At 40.8% G+C, this 18848-nt stretch overlaps 1 protein-coding gene across 1 annotated transcript in view; it reads right to left on the minus strand.

The window, feature by feature from the left end:
• The window catches only part of snapc3 (small nuclear RNA activating complex, polypeptide 3), a 31194-nt gene extending 14207 nt beyond the window's left edge, over positions 1-16987 (minus strand). The window contains exons 1-5 of the mRNA XM_072589143.1: positions 16703-16987; positions 12934-13011; positions 3518-3602; positions 2628-2732; positions 174-323 (exon numbers count right to left, since the gene is read on the minus strand). Coding sequence (XP_072445244.1) covers positions 174-323; positions 2628-2732; positions 3518-3602; positions 12934-13011; positions 16703-16971 — 687 coding nt within the window. The 5' untranslated portion in view covers positions 16972-16987. The remainder of the gene's footprint in view (positions 1-173; positions 324-2627; positions 2733-3517; positions 3603-12933; positions 13012-16702) is intronic.
• Between the last annotated feature and the right edge of the window lie 1861 nt (positions 16988-18848).

The following is an 18848-nucleotide window of genomic DNA, read 5'->3' on the forward strand; positions in this document are numbered from 1 at the left end:
ATGCTGTGCGTGCCTCAAAATGAATCACATAACTTAAAGATGCCTAGCTCGTCCTTGAAAAATACCTTAACAAACCATGCACAACAACTTTGTTCGAAAGGTGACCATATTTGACGTGGAAATATCCAGAGTTTACATAGGTCTAAATGGAGAGAAAGGATCAAAATGAATACCTTGCTAATGTGTTCTGGAGCCAAGTCTGGAGTATTGCTGAATTCTCCACCAATCTGAAGGTCACTGACACAAGAGATGGCATCTCTTAGCTCAGTTAGTCTCTGACTACTCAACACAAGCAAGGTGTGATGGGGTTTGTTCTCCCTGTGCTGTGGGAAAATAATTGAAAAGTTGTCACGGCATTAGTATGTCTTTGAACTAAAAAGCAGCATAATTTGATTAAGAAAGCCAACAACAAATGAGCCCATAAATTGTGTAACCATCAGTAAAATAAAACTCTTTGAACAGTTGTGTATATTAACGTGCTTCAGAGCTCATTTGCAAATTGATGAAAAATCAATATAGCGAACAGCTAAGCTACAGAGAAGTACATTTTGGGTTCAATCTGAAAATAAGATATATAATGAAAGTAGTTACTATAGCTCAGCAATCGGCACAAGAAAGTCCAGTCAGGCTCTTGTGGTCATATATCAACCACTGCTGGGAGAGTTAATTTGATGGAAAACACAAAATAGGTTGTGTGGGGCAGCAATGGCACATGTCAAATAGCCTGCAAGTTTTAACATCTCTCAGCAGAATATTATAGTGTTGACAATTAACATATTAAAAAGATACTAGTTATTTAAAAGATCTCAAAATTATAGATCAGGCTACTTTTTAAGGTGGTGAAAATCTAGAAACTGAGGATCCAAATAATCACAGGATTCATGTACAGTTGATTAAATATCATGTAGATCATAGCATTGGTTCAGAGTATGTATGGGAAAGGTCAAGGAGCAATTTTGCATAAAAACTATTTAAGTGAGAACGAATTACAGTGTTATAAGAACAGATTGATTCGAAATGCATTGAAATAAGAGCTTAGCAAGCAAAACTGTAACTGAACAATGGAGTGCCTTTAAAGATTTGGTTCAAGTACAGTCAAATTACATTTCCACAAGCAACAGAAGTATGTAAACTAAGTACAGCTCCATGGGGGAACAAAAAAACAAAGTGAAGCAGGTAAAAGGGGCACATGAAAAATGTGCTATCAGCTTGTTAATAAACAACTGGGCTGAATATGGAAGTCAGGGAAATGGGGAAAAAACAGGAAGTAGTAAAGCAAAAAGTTATTAAGTAGTGGCATGGGGCTGATTATGGACCAAAGAGGTCTAAACATGGAGGCAGACGGTATGGCTGAAGGTAATAAATAGGTACTCTGCATCTATCTTTACTGAGGAAGGAAATGTGCCAAAGTAACAGCAAAAGCTGTAGGCAACTGAGATAGTAGAAAGGTTACAAACTGAAGGCAATGTACTAGATATACTAGAAAGGTTTGTTGTACTTAAAGCTGTTAAGCCCCCAGGACTGGATACTCTGTAGGCTGTTGAGGAAAGTAAGGGTAGAGAGATACTGGCCACAAGCTTACAATTCTTCTGACATGGAAATTGTACCAGAGAGCTGGAGAGCTGCAAATGATACTCATTCAAAAACAAAAAAAATGCATAATTGAATTAAACAATTACAGGTCAGTCAATTTAACCTCAATGGCAAGAAAACTTTTAGAAAACGGTAATCCTAGTCAAATCAAGTTACTTGTCCAAGGATGGGTTAATTGTGGAAAGCCAACATGGATTTCTTAAAGTCAAATCAAATTTAACAACTGAGTTTTAGATGAGCAAATGAGAGGATTGAAGAGGGTAATGGTTTTATCTGGTAGATATTGATCTATTTGATATCAAGATATTTGATAAAGCGGCACATAATACGTTTGCCAAAAGGCATGAAGGTCATGGAATAAAATATCAATGGCAGACTGAATATAAAGTTTAAGTTAAAGATAATGAGAAAATGCAAAAAAACCTAAAAGCGGCATCAGACACCGATTTCAATTTCAAGATAGAATAGATTAAATCTTTATCTTGAGAAAAGAGAATAAATGAACATAAAATTTCAATGATGTAGCAAAACATTGGTGTAGAGAGAATGTTTCTACTTGTGGGAGATCCAAACCAGATTCATAAATACAAGACAATTACTAATAGATAAATAGATAATTATAAGATAAATAAGAAACATATTTTCTTAGAGAGGGATTAGAATTTGGAACACCCAGCCACAGGAAGCAGATAAAACAACAGCATGAATCATGGGTGGGTGGGGGGCAAGACATATGCTCAATAAATGCCAACATATAATAGTTGGCCTGACTGATCAATTGCAATGTGTTCTATGAAACTGGCAACACCTACAACAGTTAGTTTTGCCATTTTACCAAAGTGCTTTCAAATAGTTCAGTTACAGTGAATGCATTGTGTGAATTAGTGCTGAGATCACATGCTGAATAGTGGTGTTTATTTCTAATCTTTATTTATGAAAAGGAATGTGTCACATCTTTGAAATGACTCCTCAAGATAGCCAGCTGTGACTGGTGGCTAGCAAAATGGATACCACAGGTTGAACCTAATACACACCTTAACAAATATAATTGGAGAGTAGACATTAACAGTGAGAATCACTTCTCCAGCTGCAATGGAATCTTCTGGATTACTGGGCTTTCTTCCTACTGCTTGCATTTCCTGAATTGCACAAAGTACAGATAAAAGTATAAGATACAAACACCGTAGTTAACTATAGCAGCATCATTCTTCCAAGTAGAACTTCAAAATTTAGTGACATTAAGCTGGTTTTAAAATCAATCTTTTAACCTGCTCCATCTACAATATGAGAGGTTTAAAATCTAATTCCACTCAACATCAAATATTTTATGGATTTAAATGAGTAATTATGACAACATTGTCACTTATTTTCTGTGGAGTAACAAAGAGCAAAGCTACAATAGCACTGGCCAAGTTAGCTTAATGGCTACTATGGGAAAAAAAATGAGTCTATAATTAAAGAATAATAGTTCAACATTTAGAACTACATAATATTATCAAGCTGAGGCAACATAGCTTCATGAATGAAAACCATGCCAGACAAGTTTATTTAAATTTGTTGAAGAGGTAACAAACAGGATAAAGGAGGCAGTGGATGCAATATATTTGGATTTGCCTGAAAGTTAACACCTCCCCAATTCTGCAAACTAATCTAACCTTCGCTTGACACATTACTCAACTGCACCATGGCATGGTTACATACTTGAGAATTCAAATGTATAGAACAGAATTACAGCATTCCAGACCCTGATCATTCTATCCTATATGGAAAATTAAGTTAACCCTGAAGGATTTTAAATATTTTGACGATAATTTGCAACTCTACACTTTATTCTTAGTCCTTCAAGTGATCAGAAATCCAAACAATTTGATTAAAAATGGCTCTGAAATTAAAACAGAATTATGATTAAGACAGATATACTTACATACTCATGTTCATAAATTTCTTGCCTACAGGCACGATCATATGTCAAACGTTCCTTTCTCTTTTTAATGACTTTTCTTCGTATTCTATATGAGGGATGCATTTCAAGGTAAGTATTTAAGTTTGAAAATATCTATAGCCACTTTATTAGAGGAAACATCTGTTAGGTGTCAACTTTCTACCTAGAGGTCCATTCCAAATGTTGACAACTCATTAGATGGTGATGCTGGAATAGCACAGCCAGCCAGGCAGCTTTTCTGTGCTTTTCTAACACACTTTGACTCTGATCTCCAGCATCTGCAGTACTCACTTTCTCCCACTCATTAGATGGGAACATTTGACAAATTTGTGTTTTTACTGATTGTTTTAAATAATACTTCCAGACAGATAAATATGTTGACTTCTTTTTTTTTTCCCTTTCCAGTCATGTACACATAGTCTGTGCAGTTTTGCTGGAATGATTATATGCAGGATACACAGATATGAAAACTACACTTCAAAAAATCATACCATCAAGAAAACATTTACTCAAAGGGGTTAACATTTCTGGCAATATGAAGTAATTTCTGATATCTTTCTATATGTATTAGCAACCTTACAGTACTAAAATATTACCCTCAAGCACAGTGTAATACTATTAGGAATGTTCATGCAGAAATAATGTTATTAAACTGGGGGACATGGCCCTATAACCTGCCTTCTGAGGTTAGACTGCTGCTGCAAAAACAACAGCACATGAATTGATCGGGCTGGATTTCTCCAAATCAATCCTATCAACAGCCTACATGTCCAACACCCATTCTCCTAGCAATGCTCTGGAGTCAGATGAAACCTGAGGCATTAAAACTTGGGGACATTGGGAAAACATTTGGGAAGTTTACTACATTTAAATTGCTTCCTGGTTCGCGTGCCCAGTGTTCTTCTCTCTATCCCATGTTCACCTAGTCTTACTTTAAATGCACTTACATTGTTTACACAATTACTCCCAAGTTCTGCATTCATACCACTGGCACGTAAAGAAGCTTCCTCTGAATTCCTTACTCGAATTCTTGATACTTTTCTATCTTGGTCTGTTTCATAATCAGATCTCTCTAGAAAATAGCTCCAGTTAATTCCTAGTTGTCTTTTATAGTCTTATGCACCAGCATCACTTCTTTCAGTTATCTGTGTTCCACTGCTTGAAAATAATATTCTTCTTTTTAAATTCTTATATTTTTTGACTGAATGCAATATCTCACTAGTGTCAAAATTCATTATCTAGCTAGTTATATACTAATTCTACACGTTTATTCATCTCTTTCTGTAACAATTGACTATACTCCCAACGTGGGACCGTATTGTTGAAGAGGAGAGTGTGAAACGGACTGGTAAGCTAGAAGAGATACTTGTTAGGAAGATGTGTTGGGCATTTTGAAAAACTTGAGGATAGACAAGTCCCCCGGGCCTGACGGGATTTATCCTAGGATTATGTGGGAAGCAAGAGAGGAAATTGCAGAGCCGGTGGCAATGATCTTTTCGTCTTCACTGTCAACGGGGGTGGTACCAGGGGACTGGAGAGTGGCGAATGTTGTGCCCCTGTTCAAAAAAGGGAATAGGGATAACCCCGGGAATTACAAGCCAGTTAGTCTTACTTCGGTGGTAGGCAAAGTAATGGAAAGGGTACTAAGGGATAGGGTTTATGAGTATCTGGAAAGACACTGCTTGATTAGGGACAGCCAGCACGGATTTGAGAAGGGTAGGTCTTGCCTTACAAGTCTTATTGAATTCTTTGAGGTGACCAACCATGTGGATGAGGGTAGAGCAGTGGATGTAGTTACATGGATTTTAGTAAAGCATTTGATAAGGTTCCCCATGGTAGGCTTATGCGGAAAGTCAGGAGGCATGGGATAGTGGGAAATTTGGCCAGTTGGATAGAAAACTGGCTAACCGGCCGAAGTCAGAGTGTGGTGGTAGATGGTAAATATTCAGCCTGGAGCCCAGTTACAAGTGGAGTTCCGCAGGGATCAGTTCTGGGTCCTCTGCTGTTTGTAATTTTTATTAATGACTTGGAAGAGGGAGTTGAAGGGTCGGTCAGTAAATTTGCAGATGATCCGATGATTGGTGGAGTTGTGGATAGTGAGGAGGGCTGTTGTCGGCTGCAAAGGGACTTAGATATGATGCAGAGCTGGGCTGAGGAGTGGCAGATGGAGTTCAACCCTGTCAAGTGTGAGGTTGTCCATTTTGGAAGGACAAATAAGAATGCGGAATACAGGGTTAACGGTAGGGTTGTTAGTAAGGTGGAGGAGCAGAGGGATCTTGGGGTCTATGTTCATAGATCTTTGAAAGTTGCCACTCAGGTGGATAGAGCTTGTAAGAAGGCCTATGGTGTATTAGCGTTCATTAGCAGAGGGATTGAATTCAAGAGTCATGAAGTGATGTTGCAGCTGTACAGGACCTTGGTTAGGCCACATTTGGAGTACTGTGTGCAGTTCTGGTCGCCTCACTTTAGGAAAGATGTGGAAGCTTTGGACAGGGTGCTGAGAAGATTTACTAGGATGTTGCCTGGAATGGAGAATAGGTCGTACGAAGATAGGTTGAGTGTGCTAGGCCTTTTCTCATTGGAACGGCGAAGGATGAGGGGTGACTTGATAGAGGTTTATAAGATGATCAGAGGAATAGATAGAGTAGACAGTCAGAAACTTTTCCCCCGGGTACAACAGAGTGTTACAAGGGGACATAAATTTAAGGTGAAGGGTGGAAGGTATAGGGGGGATGTCAGGGGTAGGTTCTTTACCCAGAGTGTGGTGGGGGCATGGAATGCACTGCCTGTGGGAGTGGCAGAGTCAGAATCATTGGTGACCTTTAAGCAGCAATTGGATAGGTACATGGATGGGTGCTTAAGCTTGGATAAGTGTTCGGCACAACATCGTGGGCTGAAGGGCCTGTTCTGTGCTGTATTGTTCTATGTTCTATGTGTCATTCATAAGTTTAGAAATTGCATGATTCCAAAGTCAGAATCATTAGTACAAATTGTGAACAACAGGCAATATAAAACTGTTTCTTGAGAGATCCAAATTTCTACCATATGCTTTTTGTCTTTTACATAGCACCTGTTCTGGACTCCACAAGAGCTTTGTATGTCCCTTAGAAGCCTTTACTGTTCAATAGTAAATCACAGTATTGTGACAATCAAGCTCCTTGTGAACTGACTTGTAATCTTGCATATATTTTTCTTGCCTTTTAGAGAAATACACTTCAAAATTAAAACGAAAGCTAATTGCCTTAACTGTGTGAATGAGCAAATAAACTTTATAGAGAATTTTAAAATGATACCAAAACTGCCCTTTCAATAAAGTGCAGCAAAGAATGCCAGATTGCTAGTGGGTTAGGAATGTTTCTCACTAGTATTTAAACTAAGGATTTAAACTTAGGAGCTGCATTTCAGACTTCTTGTCAGCCACCCTGACCCACCTAGGCAGACAAGACAAATGAGTGGAATTCAAATCCTCTCTAACTCTGGCTAAATTTTGCAATCATCAAATTGGCTTCTGTTTCTTTCTAGACTACAGACTCTCTGATCATAACACTGCACAATTCACACAAATTTTTCCTTACATAGTTCAGGAGGAAAATATTCTAAAGTGATCCTTATCTCAAACTGAAGTGCTGCGGAAGGAAAAACAGTTTCTACAAACATTTCAATTGGCTCTAACTAATTTGATGGAAATGCGATCACTGATAGCCCGGAATTAACTTAATAGTAATTTATAGAAATTATCCCAAATGTCTGAAGAAATCCAAAAATGTGACAAAAAGGAACATTAAAATCCCTAACATGGTCACTCACAGGGATCCATAAATGAATCCTATTAAGCACTCAAAAGGTAACATTGATAATTTAAAAAGCTGAACTTTGTCCATTGGCTATTGTACCTATACTCTCCACACAGGAGGCTGCAAAATGTATATTAATGTATATCACTCCCAACTCCAAAAATAACAACAATGAAGTAGGGACAAAAATAATTCTTTTGCAGGCTCTAGGATTTTCCTCAAGGGTTGACTTTTGGTTTTTGGGGTTTTGTTTTGGTTTTCAAGGGCTCATTTTTTTCCTTCTCATTACCTCCCTCGTTGGGCAATACAGACAGATCATACCATCACCCCTTGTATGGATGTTGAATTGTATGGGATATAGGTAAAGTAGTGTTACTTCTGCAATCATAATTATTTATGCAAGGTAAATGAACTCACACCAGTGTATAACTGTTTCAACCAAGAGCTGAGTCAACAAGAATGAAAACTGTGTGAAGGAAATATATAATTGTTTTTGTATTCGCTAAAATGTGCGTACAAGAACGAAATGTGCCTGCAAACAATGGTTGAAACCGTTATACACTGGTGTGAGTTCATTTACCTTGCATAAGTAATTATGATTGCAGAAGTAACACTATTTTAACCTCAATTAAAAGGTCATAAGGCTCAATATGGCTGAGGAATGGGAGGAAATGTCACAAAGTAAGGGAAACAGATGAAGGAAGATATACCTAACAATGGATCACAGCAGGATGTGGTGAAATGGCCAATTAAAACTTGTACTTTGTTATGCACAAGGCCGGATAAGGCAAGAGATAAACAATAGTAATGGGCACCAGGTTTAGAGTAGTGGGAGGAGAGAAGGAGAAATGAATCTTATATAAGATATGTACTTGCTAAACTCTGCGTGCCTATTTTAGGCACCATGCTTGCAAGCGTATAATAAACGATAATGATTGCTTCAGATCTTGTCTCGGACTGAAATTATTGAAGTGAGTGAGCTTCATTTCTCACAAATTGCGTGTTTACGATTTGCTTTCTTTTAAATGTAAAAGACAGCAAAATTATCAAATATACATTTTCTAGAAGAATTCATCCATTTGTGGGATGTAGGCCTTGTTGCTTGAGAAGGTGGTGGTTGTGTGCTGCTTTCATGAATTGCCACAAGCCATGCGCTTGGGATGCTGGGAGGGAATTCCAGGACTTTAATCCAGCAATACTGAAGGAACAGTGATATACTCCCAAATCAGGATGGTGAGTGGCTTGGAAAGGAATTCATATGTAATGGTGCTCCCATCTATCTGCTACTTTTGTATTTCTCGATGGCAGTAGTAATTGGTTTGGAAGGTGCCATATAAGCTGTGGTGAATTTCTACCATTCATCTTGTCGATGGCATATACTGTTGCTAATGAGCACCAGTGATAGAGTAACTAAATGCTTTTGGATCAAGCAGGCCACTTTGTCCTGAATGGCGTCAAGCTTAAGTGCTGTTACAGTATTCCATCACACTTTTGCCTTGTGCCTTGAAGATGGTGTACAGGCTTTGGGGAGACAGGTGGCAAGTTAATTGCTGCAAGATTCTGAGCATCTGACCTGCTCTTGTAGCCATTATATTTACATGGTTCATCCAATTCGATTTATGGTCAATAGTAACCTGCAGGATACTGATCATGGGGGATTCAGAGATGGAATGCCATTGAACGTCAAGTGACAATGGTTAGGTTCTCTAGTTAGAGACAGTCATTGCCTGGCATTTTGCAGCATGTCACTCTGGATATGTCCCACACCTCCAAAGCTGGACATTGACCAGCATTCATCAGCAAATATTCCCATTTCTGACCTTATGTTTCAGGGAAGGTTATTGATGAAGCAGCTGACACTAATTGAACCTCAGACACTTCCGAGGAACGCATTCAAGGATGACTGAAAATAACCCAACTATCTTCCTTTATCCCATGCACGATTCCAACAAACAGAGGAAGATTAATTCCCATTAACTCTAGTCTTGTTGGGTTGTGAGATGGACAGTCGATGATACAGTAACAAGCCAGGTTGGATTTGTTGATTGCTTTCTGTAAACACAACATACCTAGGTCATTTTCCAGATCGTCAGGTAGATGCCAGTGCTGTGGCTGTACTGAGAAAGCTTGTCTAGGGGTCAGCACATTCTGGAGCAGAAGTCTTCAATTTTACAACAACAATGTTGTCAGGGCTCTTAGCCTTTCCACTGTCCAGTTTTTCTAACCATTTCTTGTTATCATGTGGAGTGAATAGAATTAGCTGAAGCCTAGCACCTCAGAAGCTACGGATCTCTGTATATATTATTTAAAATTTTATTCCTTATGCACTCAGGAGCAAACTTAACAGAAACTGTCAGTGTGTGGTAAATATTTCAAGGGGAAATGTGCAAGGAACCAATAAATGTATATCATTTGGAGTATATCCCCTCAGACCTGCAGGAGAATGAACTAACTGCACAGCCGAAATGAGCTATCGAATTTTAATAAGGTGTTATACTTGCGTTAGATTTTTTTAAAATTTCAATTTGCAACATGTAATCAGTTTGAATGTCTTTCTCAGCCGTGTAACATCACTTCATATCATCTTTAATCTTGAGTTCTGTCAGTTAGATTCAGACAAGAGGTACAGTCATGCATGTATCGGTAAACTCAACTGCACAACACTAGTCTTCGATAAATTAACAACCTTCCAAATAATGTTACTCGTAAAAAGTGGTAACTCAGATCATGTCTCAATAGGAAGACACTTCTGTGAGCAACTTCAGTGTCACCACACAGCTGAACATTGTTTTTATTTTAACTTGTAGTTTATGCACAGGGAAGGGGGAGGTGGAAAGAGACCAATCGCAGCAATGGATCTAGGCAAACTTTTAATGTATCAGGTTCTGACAGTCCCTGAAACCCTCCTGGAAAATTCATGGGACTTAGGAATTCTTTATGGTAGTTGCCTTTGAAGACATTCTTGCTCCAGTTGGCTCCTCCCAACCTGCTCCTTGCCTTATTTTCAGCCTTCTCTTCTACTCACTATTTCTTCTCCTAGGCCTCCTGGACTGTGTTGAAATTCTACAACCAAAATGTGTCAGACTCATTTTCTAGGGTAATTGTTCTGGATTCCTTCTTCCCAATCTTACTCTTCCAATCATGGATTTTGTTTTTGGAGGGGGTAAGAGGGAAGAAATGGAAGGAACCTGGAGGAGCAAATTACTGCAGATGCTGAAATCGGTACTGAAAACAAAAAGGCTGGAAATCACAGCAGGTCAGGCAGCGTCAATGCCGAGAGAGCAAGCTAACATTTAGAGTTTAGGCGACTCTTCATCAGAGCTAACGAAGTGTGAAGGGGGCAACATTTATGCAGTAGTTGAGGATGGAGTGATGGGGGAGAAAGGTGGCTGATAGATGCAGATTAAGTGATCAGAATGTGAGAATGGCAGAACAATGGTGTGTCTAACTGCCAAAATGGACAGAACAGATGACCCCACTGGAGTGGGGGGATAGGAGAGATGGGATATGGTAACACAGAAAGCAACAAGCTAAAAAGACAGGAAAGAAAATTAGGGAACCTGCAATTGGGAAAAGTGAAAAAGTAAGCACGGGATGGACAGAATCTATGATTGGAGGAGCAGCTACTCAAATTCTTTCCCTCCCATACTCAGATCCTGCAAGCAAACCCTGCATTGTTTGCCAGCTCCTAACAAGATGCCAGAAATGATTCAGACCCATTTGAACCATGGGAGGAGACGAACTGTGAGGTAATACTGGATGGGTTAACCGCTTGAATTTTTCACTTATTTTCGGTATTACTTGTGACATTAAATTTACCTGCCATCCTCAGACACTTTGAATTCTCCAATGAAGGAGAATACAAAGCACCTTTTCAAAAAGATAATTTCAGTATTAATTCTTCATACGTGGGCAGCACCTATCCAAAACCACCACCGACCTTATGGTACACCAACAGAGTCATAGAGAGGTACAGCATGGAAAGAGACCCTTTGGTCCAACCCATCCATGCCGACCAGCTATCCCAAACCAATCTAGTCCCACCTGCCACCACCCGACTCATGTCCCTCCAAATCTTTCCTATTCATATACCCATCCAGATGCCTTTTAAACGTTGCAATTGTACCGGCCTCCACCACTTCCTCTGGCAGCCCATTCCACACACACACACACCATCCTCTGCTTGAAAAAGATGCCCCTTAAGTCTCGTTTATATCTTTCCTCCCTCACCCTAAACCTATACCCTCTAGCTCTGGACTCCCCTACTCCAGGGAAAAGACCTGTCTATTTAACTTATCCATGCCCTTCATGATTTGTTGAACCACTATAAGGTCACCCCTTAGCCTCCGATGCGCCAGGGAAAACAGCCCCAGCCTAGTCAACCTCTCCTTATAGCTCAAATCCTCCAACCCTGGCATCATTCTTGTAAATCTTTTCTGAACCCTTTCCAAGTTTCACAACATCCTTCCTATAGGAAGGAGACCAGAACTGTACGCAATATTCCAACAGTGGCCTAACCAACATCCCGTACAGTCGCAACACAACCTCCCAACAGCTGTACTCAATACTCTGACCAATAAAGGAGAGCATACCAACGCCTTTTTCACTATCTATCTACCTGCAACTCTACTTTCAGGAGCTATGAACTTGCACTCCAAGGTCTCTTTGTTCAGCAACATTCCCTAGTACCTTACAATTAAGTGTGTAAGTCCTGGTAAGATTTGCTTTCCCAAAATGCAGCACCTCGCATTTAAATAAATTAAACTCCATCTGCTACTCCTCAGCCCATTGGCCCATCTGATCACGATCCTGTTGTAATCTGAGGTAACCTCCTTCACTGTCCACTACACCTCCAATTTTGGTGTCATCTGCAAACTTACTAACTATACCTCTTATGGTCACATCCAAATCATTTACATAAATGATGAAAAGTAATGGACTTAGCACCGATCCTTGTGGCACTCCACTGGTCACAGGCCTTCAGCCTGAAAAAACAAACCTCCTCCACCACCCTCTGTCCTCTACCTTTGAGCCAGTTCTGTATCCAAATGACGAGTTCGCCCTGTATTCCATGAGATCTAACCTTGCTAATCAGTCTCCCATGAGGAACCTTATCAAACACTTTACACAAGTCCAAAGACAGAGTAACCTCGATTATCCGAACAAGAAGGGCGGGCACTGTTTTGTTCGGATAATTGATTATTCGGTTAATTGAATCAACGCTTCTCCTTTGGGGCTCAGAGTTTTCTGTTAAGTACACTCCTCGGTCAGGAGACTCGGCAGCAGCACACCATGCGCAAACCCCTGTCCCCCCAACCCCGTCCACCCCCGCATGCCCAGCCCATCTGACCCCACCCCTGCACCCAACGCCCCCCCCCCCAACCCCATGCACATCCCTCCTCCCCCCCGCCCCATTTACCCCCTTGTTATTCGTTTTTATGAATTGCAGGCAAAGATATCCCATTAATACATCTACGAGGTTGTGTTAACTAGGGGCCCCTGAAATGCTGGCAGTGGAGACAGAATGGTGAAGGATGGCTAGGAGATGACATAGTAAAAGCAAACATAGATGAAGAGATGAACAAATATAATTAAAATACATACTCTAACGTGACAAGGTCTGTATCTTCTGGGATGACATCTGTACTGGTGTCCTGTTCTGTGCATTTCAATGTATCAACACTATACAAAACAAAGGAGAAAGCTTTCAATGGTCATCATGTGAAACAGTGAGGCAGATTAGCTGCCTGTAGTTCACAAATTTAAAAAGAGAAAGCATCAAAAGTTCCCTGTAATTATAGTTTGTGCCAACATGGTCTGTATATAGCTAGACACTGTCACATTTCCATATCAGATACTACTTTTTTGTGCCTTTGAATTTCTCTAAGTAAGCCTGTCAAGTATTAGTAGTAGAACTCCCACCCATTTAGTCAGTTCATACAAACCATTGTTTTAGCCTCAAACTGGGGTAATGCCCTCAATTCTGACCACATTTCAGGTGGTTGTCAAGCCATGGGGGGGTATGGAGGAGATTTACGAAAATAATACCAGGAATCATGATCTTCATCTATATGATGTGGAGATACCAGTGTTGGACTGGAGTGGACAAAGTTAAAATCACAACACCAGATTATAGGCCAACAGATTTATTTGGAACCACTAGCATTCAAAGCGTTGCTTCTTCAGGAGGTGGTAGCCTGTTGGACTATAACCTGTTAACTTCGTCCATCCCAGTCCAACACTGGTACGTCCAAATATTAGTCCAATAGGTTTATTTGGAAGTACAAGCTTTCGGAGTGCTGCTCTTTCTCCAGGTAGCTAGTCAAGCAGGGTCATAGGAAACAGAATTTATAAATTTATGATTTTTAACTTTATTTGTATGGTCAGACTTAAGGCATGAGAATTGTTTACTTTAGTGCAGAAATCCAATTTAATTTAAAACTGATGGACTTTAATAGAATGAATAATGAGAAATGAGCCTCCTTCTGAGCTGTAAAATTCTATAATTTGCCATTCTTCAGTTAATGCAATGGAGGCAAGGTTGGATTACTCATGCATGAAGCCTAAATAGCTGAGTGATCCTTCTTCAAACCAGTTGAGTCTTACAATCAGAATCATAAGATCATACAGCATGGACATAGACATAGACTCTTCGATCAAACTGCTGTGTTCACTAGATATCTTAATCTGACCTAATTCCATTTGCCAGTATTTGGCATACATCTCCCTGAACCCTTCCTACTCATGCACCCATCCAGATGCCATTTAAATGGTGTAATTGTACCCAAATCCACCACTTCCTCTGGCAGTTTGTTCCATATATGTACTACCCCTTTTTTGAAAACTTACCCCTCAGGTCCTTTTTGAATCTTTCCCCTCTCACCTCAAACCTATACACTCAAATTTTGGACTCCCACACCCTGGGAGAAAGACCTTGGCTATGCACCCTATCCATGCCCCTCATGATTTTATAAACGTCTATAATGGCACCCCTTAGCCTCTGAAGCTCCAAGGATAAAAGCCCTAGCCTATTCAGCCTCTCCCTCTAAGTCAAACCCTCCAGTCCCAGCAACATCCTTGTAAATTTTTTCTGCACCCTCTCAATTTTAACAAAATCTTTCCAAAGAAGAGACCAGAATCATATGCAGTATTTTAAAAGTGATTTCACCAATGTCCTCCACAGCTGTAACAGGGCATCCCAACCCCTGCACTCAATGTTCTGACCAATGAAGGAAAGCACGTCCAATGCCTTCTTCATCACCCTGTGACTTCACCTTCAGGGAATTATGCACCCACACCCACAGATCTTTGTTCAGCAACACTCCCCAGGGCCCTACTGTGACATGTACAAGTCCTGTTCTAGTTTACCACACTAAAATGCAACACCTTACATTTATCTAAATTACTCTTCATTTGCCACTCCTCAGTTTACTGGCCCATCTGATCAAGATCCTGTTGTATTGAGATAATCTTCTTCACTGTCCACCACACCACCAGTTTTGCTGTCATTTGCAAACACAACAAATTCCACATTACCTCTATGTTGAGCCAGTGCCATGAGCTGTAAATGTTCAACATAGCTTACAACGAAAAGCAAACAGGACAAACCTTAAGAAAAGCAAGCAGACTCCGTTTTGAGATGGAGCTTGCCTATGTGTTGTTAGTATTTCTGGGGCTAACAAGGTACTGTTCCAATTGTAGGCACTAGCAGTGGTGTCTTTGTCTGCATGTACAACAAGTCTTTACTGTGTCAGATCCAGATGCAACCATTTCAGAACACTGACTGCATCATAAAATGCAGAACTGTAGTGCCCCTCAACCACACTCCTTTAAAACAACACCACTGCAGAATCCGGAACAGAAAGTGTTTGGAGGGATATGGGTCAGGTACTGGCAAGTGGGACTAGGTTAGGTTGGGATATCTGATTGGCATGGATGAGTTGGACCAAAGGGTCTGTTTCCATGCTATACATCTCTACGACTAATTCACTGACAACTAATTTAAGGTTGTCAGTCTGGTTTGCAAAGTGGCACACTTGTGTGTACTAGAAACTACATATATGAATGCACGATGCACTGTTCTTTGCATACAAAAAGGGCATGTACACACACTGCACTTGTTTCAACTTAAAATAACTGGCAGCCATTTACTAGTTTATTTTTCCATGGCAAAGCCCTGACCATAATTAACATGCCTGCTTTAAAGTTTAAACAAAGCTTAATAGTAACTGACTATTATTATTAATTGGCAGATTATCCACAATAAGGCCTCTGTGAATCATCACATTCCTCCCAAGTATAAATGTAGAATTTTCCATTGAATTGGTATGTTTCATATTGTCCTGATGAATGCAAGATGAAAAATATTTCAACAAAATGCATCTTTTCAGCAATAACTTAAAGGTGATTGGCTAAGCAAACAATGATAAAATGTTTTTACTCAGGAAAAGGATCAGAATCTGAATGCACCATTTGAATGTGAATGGCTATATCTTATGGTCTTAAGGGAGAACGGGATTGGTAAACATAGCCAGGATCAAATGACGGAGCAGACATAATTTACTAAACAGTCTAATTGTGCTGCTCTGTCCTACTATCTTTTAGATGGATCAAAATTGGATAATTCTCTTAAAGGTTTACAGAGTTATGGGGTAAAAATATTGAGGATTGAAATTAGGCAATTTGCTCTTGCAAGTAGACACATGGCACAACTGACTGAACAGTCTTGTAACCATTATAAGTTCAAAGTTTAACATAAGTTTTAACTCTTTTAGTCATGAATTTTAAAACAAATTTTTTGGCCAACAGCATTTTCTAGCATTACTAAAATCCAAATTGAGCATTGAACATGTAATTCCTTAGATTGTAAAGGGGTAGGGTGGTGAGGGGTAGATACTGTTCAGAGGCTCAATGGGTTCACACTGTAGTAATTCTACAATATTTTTCAGTCACATTGTACTTGAAATGTTAACACATTTCTCTTTCCACTGATGCTGCTGGACCTGTAAAGTTTTACTTCACTCTGCCTCGACTTTAGTTTGAATTTAAAGCAGTGGCTCATCACAACAGTTACAAACTGCCAGATTCAACAGAGGACAGAGAATTTTCTGCAACACGCAAACTTCAGCGTAGGACTCTGGCATCCTCCTCCCCCACCTTGGGCAGGGGACGGTGTCAGTGCTCTCTGGGTAGAGAAAACATCCCTCACACATGCTTCATGCAGCAGTGTCTGTGTCAAGGAGAGGGGCATTCAGTTGCATTGCTCCAGAATTCAAATCATACAGACACTGAACTGAGTGGAGAGAAACACGGCGACTTTGTTCCCCACCCCCTGCTCTGCCAGCACATGCCTCCCTCTCCCTCTCGCTCTCACCCGCACACCAGCTGCAGCTCCTCCACCATGTCTGAGGGGAGGCCCAACTGCGTTACCAGCTGCTGCCCGACCACCACCTCCTCCTCCTGCTGCTGCTGCTGCTGCTGCTGCTCGCCCTCTTCCTCCAACCCCAGGTACGCCCCGTCCAGCTGCTTCCGCCACAGGCTGCCGAAAGAGCCGACGTGGAAAAGTTTCGAGTTCACACCGGCCAGCTCATACTCGGGAGCTCGGCAGAGGCTGGAAACGGTCGCACACGCCGCCTTCGCCATGACTGTTCGTTCAGGATCAACATCCGGCCGGGGGGGGGGCGCCGGGGCATTCTGGGAGTTGTAGTTCAGAGTACCGGAATTGACGTCACACAGCAAAACAAAAGACTACAAATCTGCACTGAACATGTAATCCCTTGGATTGTAAAAGCCTAAATGCTGCAGTTGTGTGACTTGTCTGTAAATGGATGAGAAGGGGATAACATATGCAGCAAGCTTCCTGAAAGTCTCCAGCTTTACCTGCCCCAGACTCCCTCCAAATCCCCAAAAGGCAATTTGTAAAAAGATTTCAGAAACTTTCTCCTCCAATTTGGATTTGATTCCTTACAATGGGATAGTCTATATGACCATCAATCAGGGAGAGAAACAGTTCAGAACTGCAACTAAATGGGGTGGACTGCTCATAACAACTTTACTGTGTGGTCTGGTCTACTGAGCTGATTCACCCCTCCTCACCTGGCTGTAGCAAAGAGGTGAGGAGAAAGTGCTTACTGACTTTGAGATCAAGAAGACATTTGGCCTACTTTGGCACCAAGTACTCCGAGTACAATTGAAACTGATGGGCATTTGTGGGTGGGAATCTCTCCATTGGTTAGGTTTTTTATTCATTTTTTCATATTAAGTGAATCTGTGAGAAATGAAGCTCACTGCCAAATAATTTTAGTTCGAGTCAAATTCTGAAGCAGTCTTTATTCATACGTTCTTGCAAGTCTGGGTGACCACAAAGTAGGCACACTTCTGAATAATATTATTTCACATTTATACAGTTTTCTATGAGCCTCCCTGTACCTCCCCTTTTACCTCATATGTGACAGTTGTATTGCTCTGTGCAGCTGCTAATCTAATCGGTTTACCACATCTGTGTGTGGCCTGTTGTTAGCGTGCAACCTCCACCCTTGATAGCTGAGTCTTATTACTTTTGCCGATGCAACACTGGGTCTTATCACTTCTGCACACTGAGTCTTTATGACTTCTGAGTACCTGACTTCCGTAGAAGCAACACTTAGACACATTTTCCACAAATCCCCCTTTTCTTTTTGGCTAATATTTTGTTGTCTTCTGCGTAGTCCTCATAGGCCGACTCCAAGTTTGTTAGCAGCATTCTTGAGACCTCATCTATCTTGGAAACTTCTTCAAGATCATTCATCCCCTCATTGTTCAATAGGTAGAGTTCCTCTCGCTAACTACCTGTTAGGGGCATTTGTTTAGTCAGAGCCGTTTCAATCAGTGGCTGGGTTAGTCCCGGTGCACAAGGTATGATGTAACATCCTATAGCTATCAGTACTCCAGCAACCACTATCAAGGAGGTGAGTATGGAGACCACTACACCTTTCCATTTCCCAAACCATGAATCCAGCCACCCTAGGTTTGATTGGTGTTAAAATCCCCTAGGTTTGATTGGGATTAGAGTCCCCTAGGTTTGATTGGGGTTAGAGTCCCCTGGGTTTGATTGGAGCAATGTGTCTACCCCTGAATTCTTAGCCAGCTCTTCTGCTAAGGTAGTCAACCCCTGCAGGGCTCGAGTGATTGACCCATCGGGTGCTGTGTTATTTGGAATAAAGGTACAACAGCTCCCCCCTAACATCATGCACATGTCGCCTTTCTCAGCTAGGATCATGTCCAAGGCCATTCTGTTCTCCCAAGCCATTCTACTGTTTGCATCGAACTGTCCTGCTATACCTTTGACTGCATCCCTAGTGTAGTTAATGAACCTTTGTTGATTATAGAAAACATAGTTTATCCAATCCACATTCTTGTTGACCGTTACCCATCAGAAGAGAGCCGACTCAAAGCCTGCTGCAATCTGGTTGTGAGCCTTGAACTCATCCAGCACCCGTCTGATGACCATTAATGTGGACTATGGCTATCTCCTTGGGCAG

Source organism: Chiloscyllium punctatum, chromosome 2, assembly GCF_047496795.1.
Source record: "Chiloscyllium punctatum isolate Juve2018m chromosome 2, sChiPun1.3, whole genome shotgun sequence".
Lineage (NCBI taxonomy): Eukaryota > Metazoa > Chordata > Chondrichthyes > Orectolobiformes > Hemiscylliidae > Chiloscyllium > Chiloscyllium punctatum.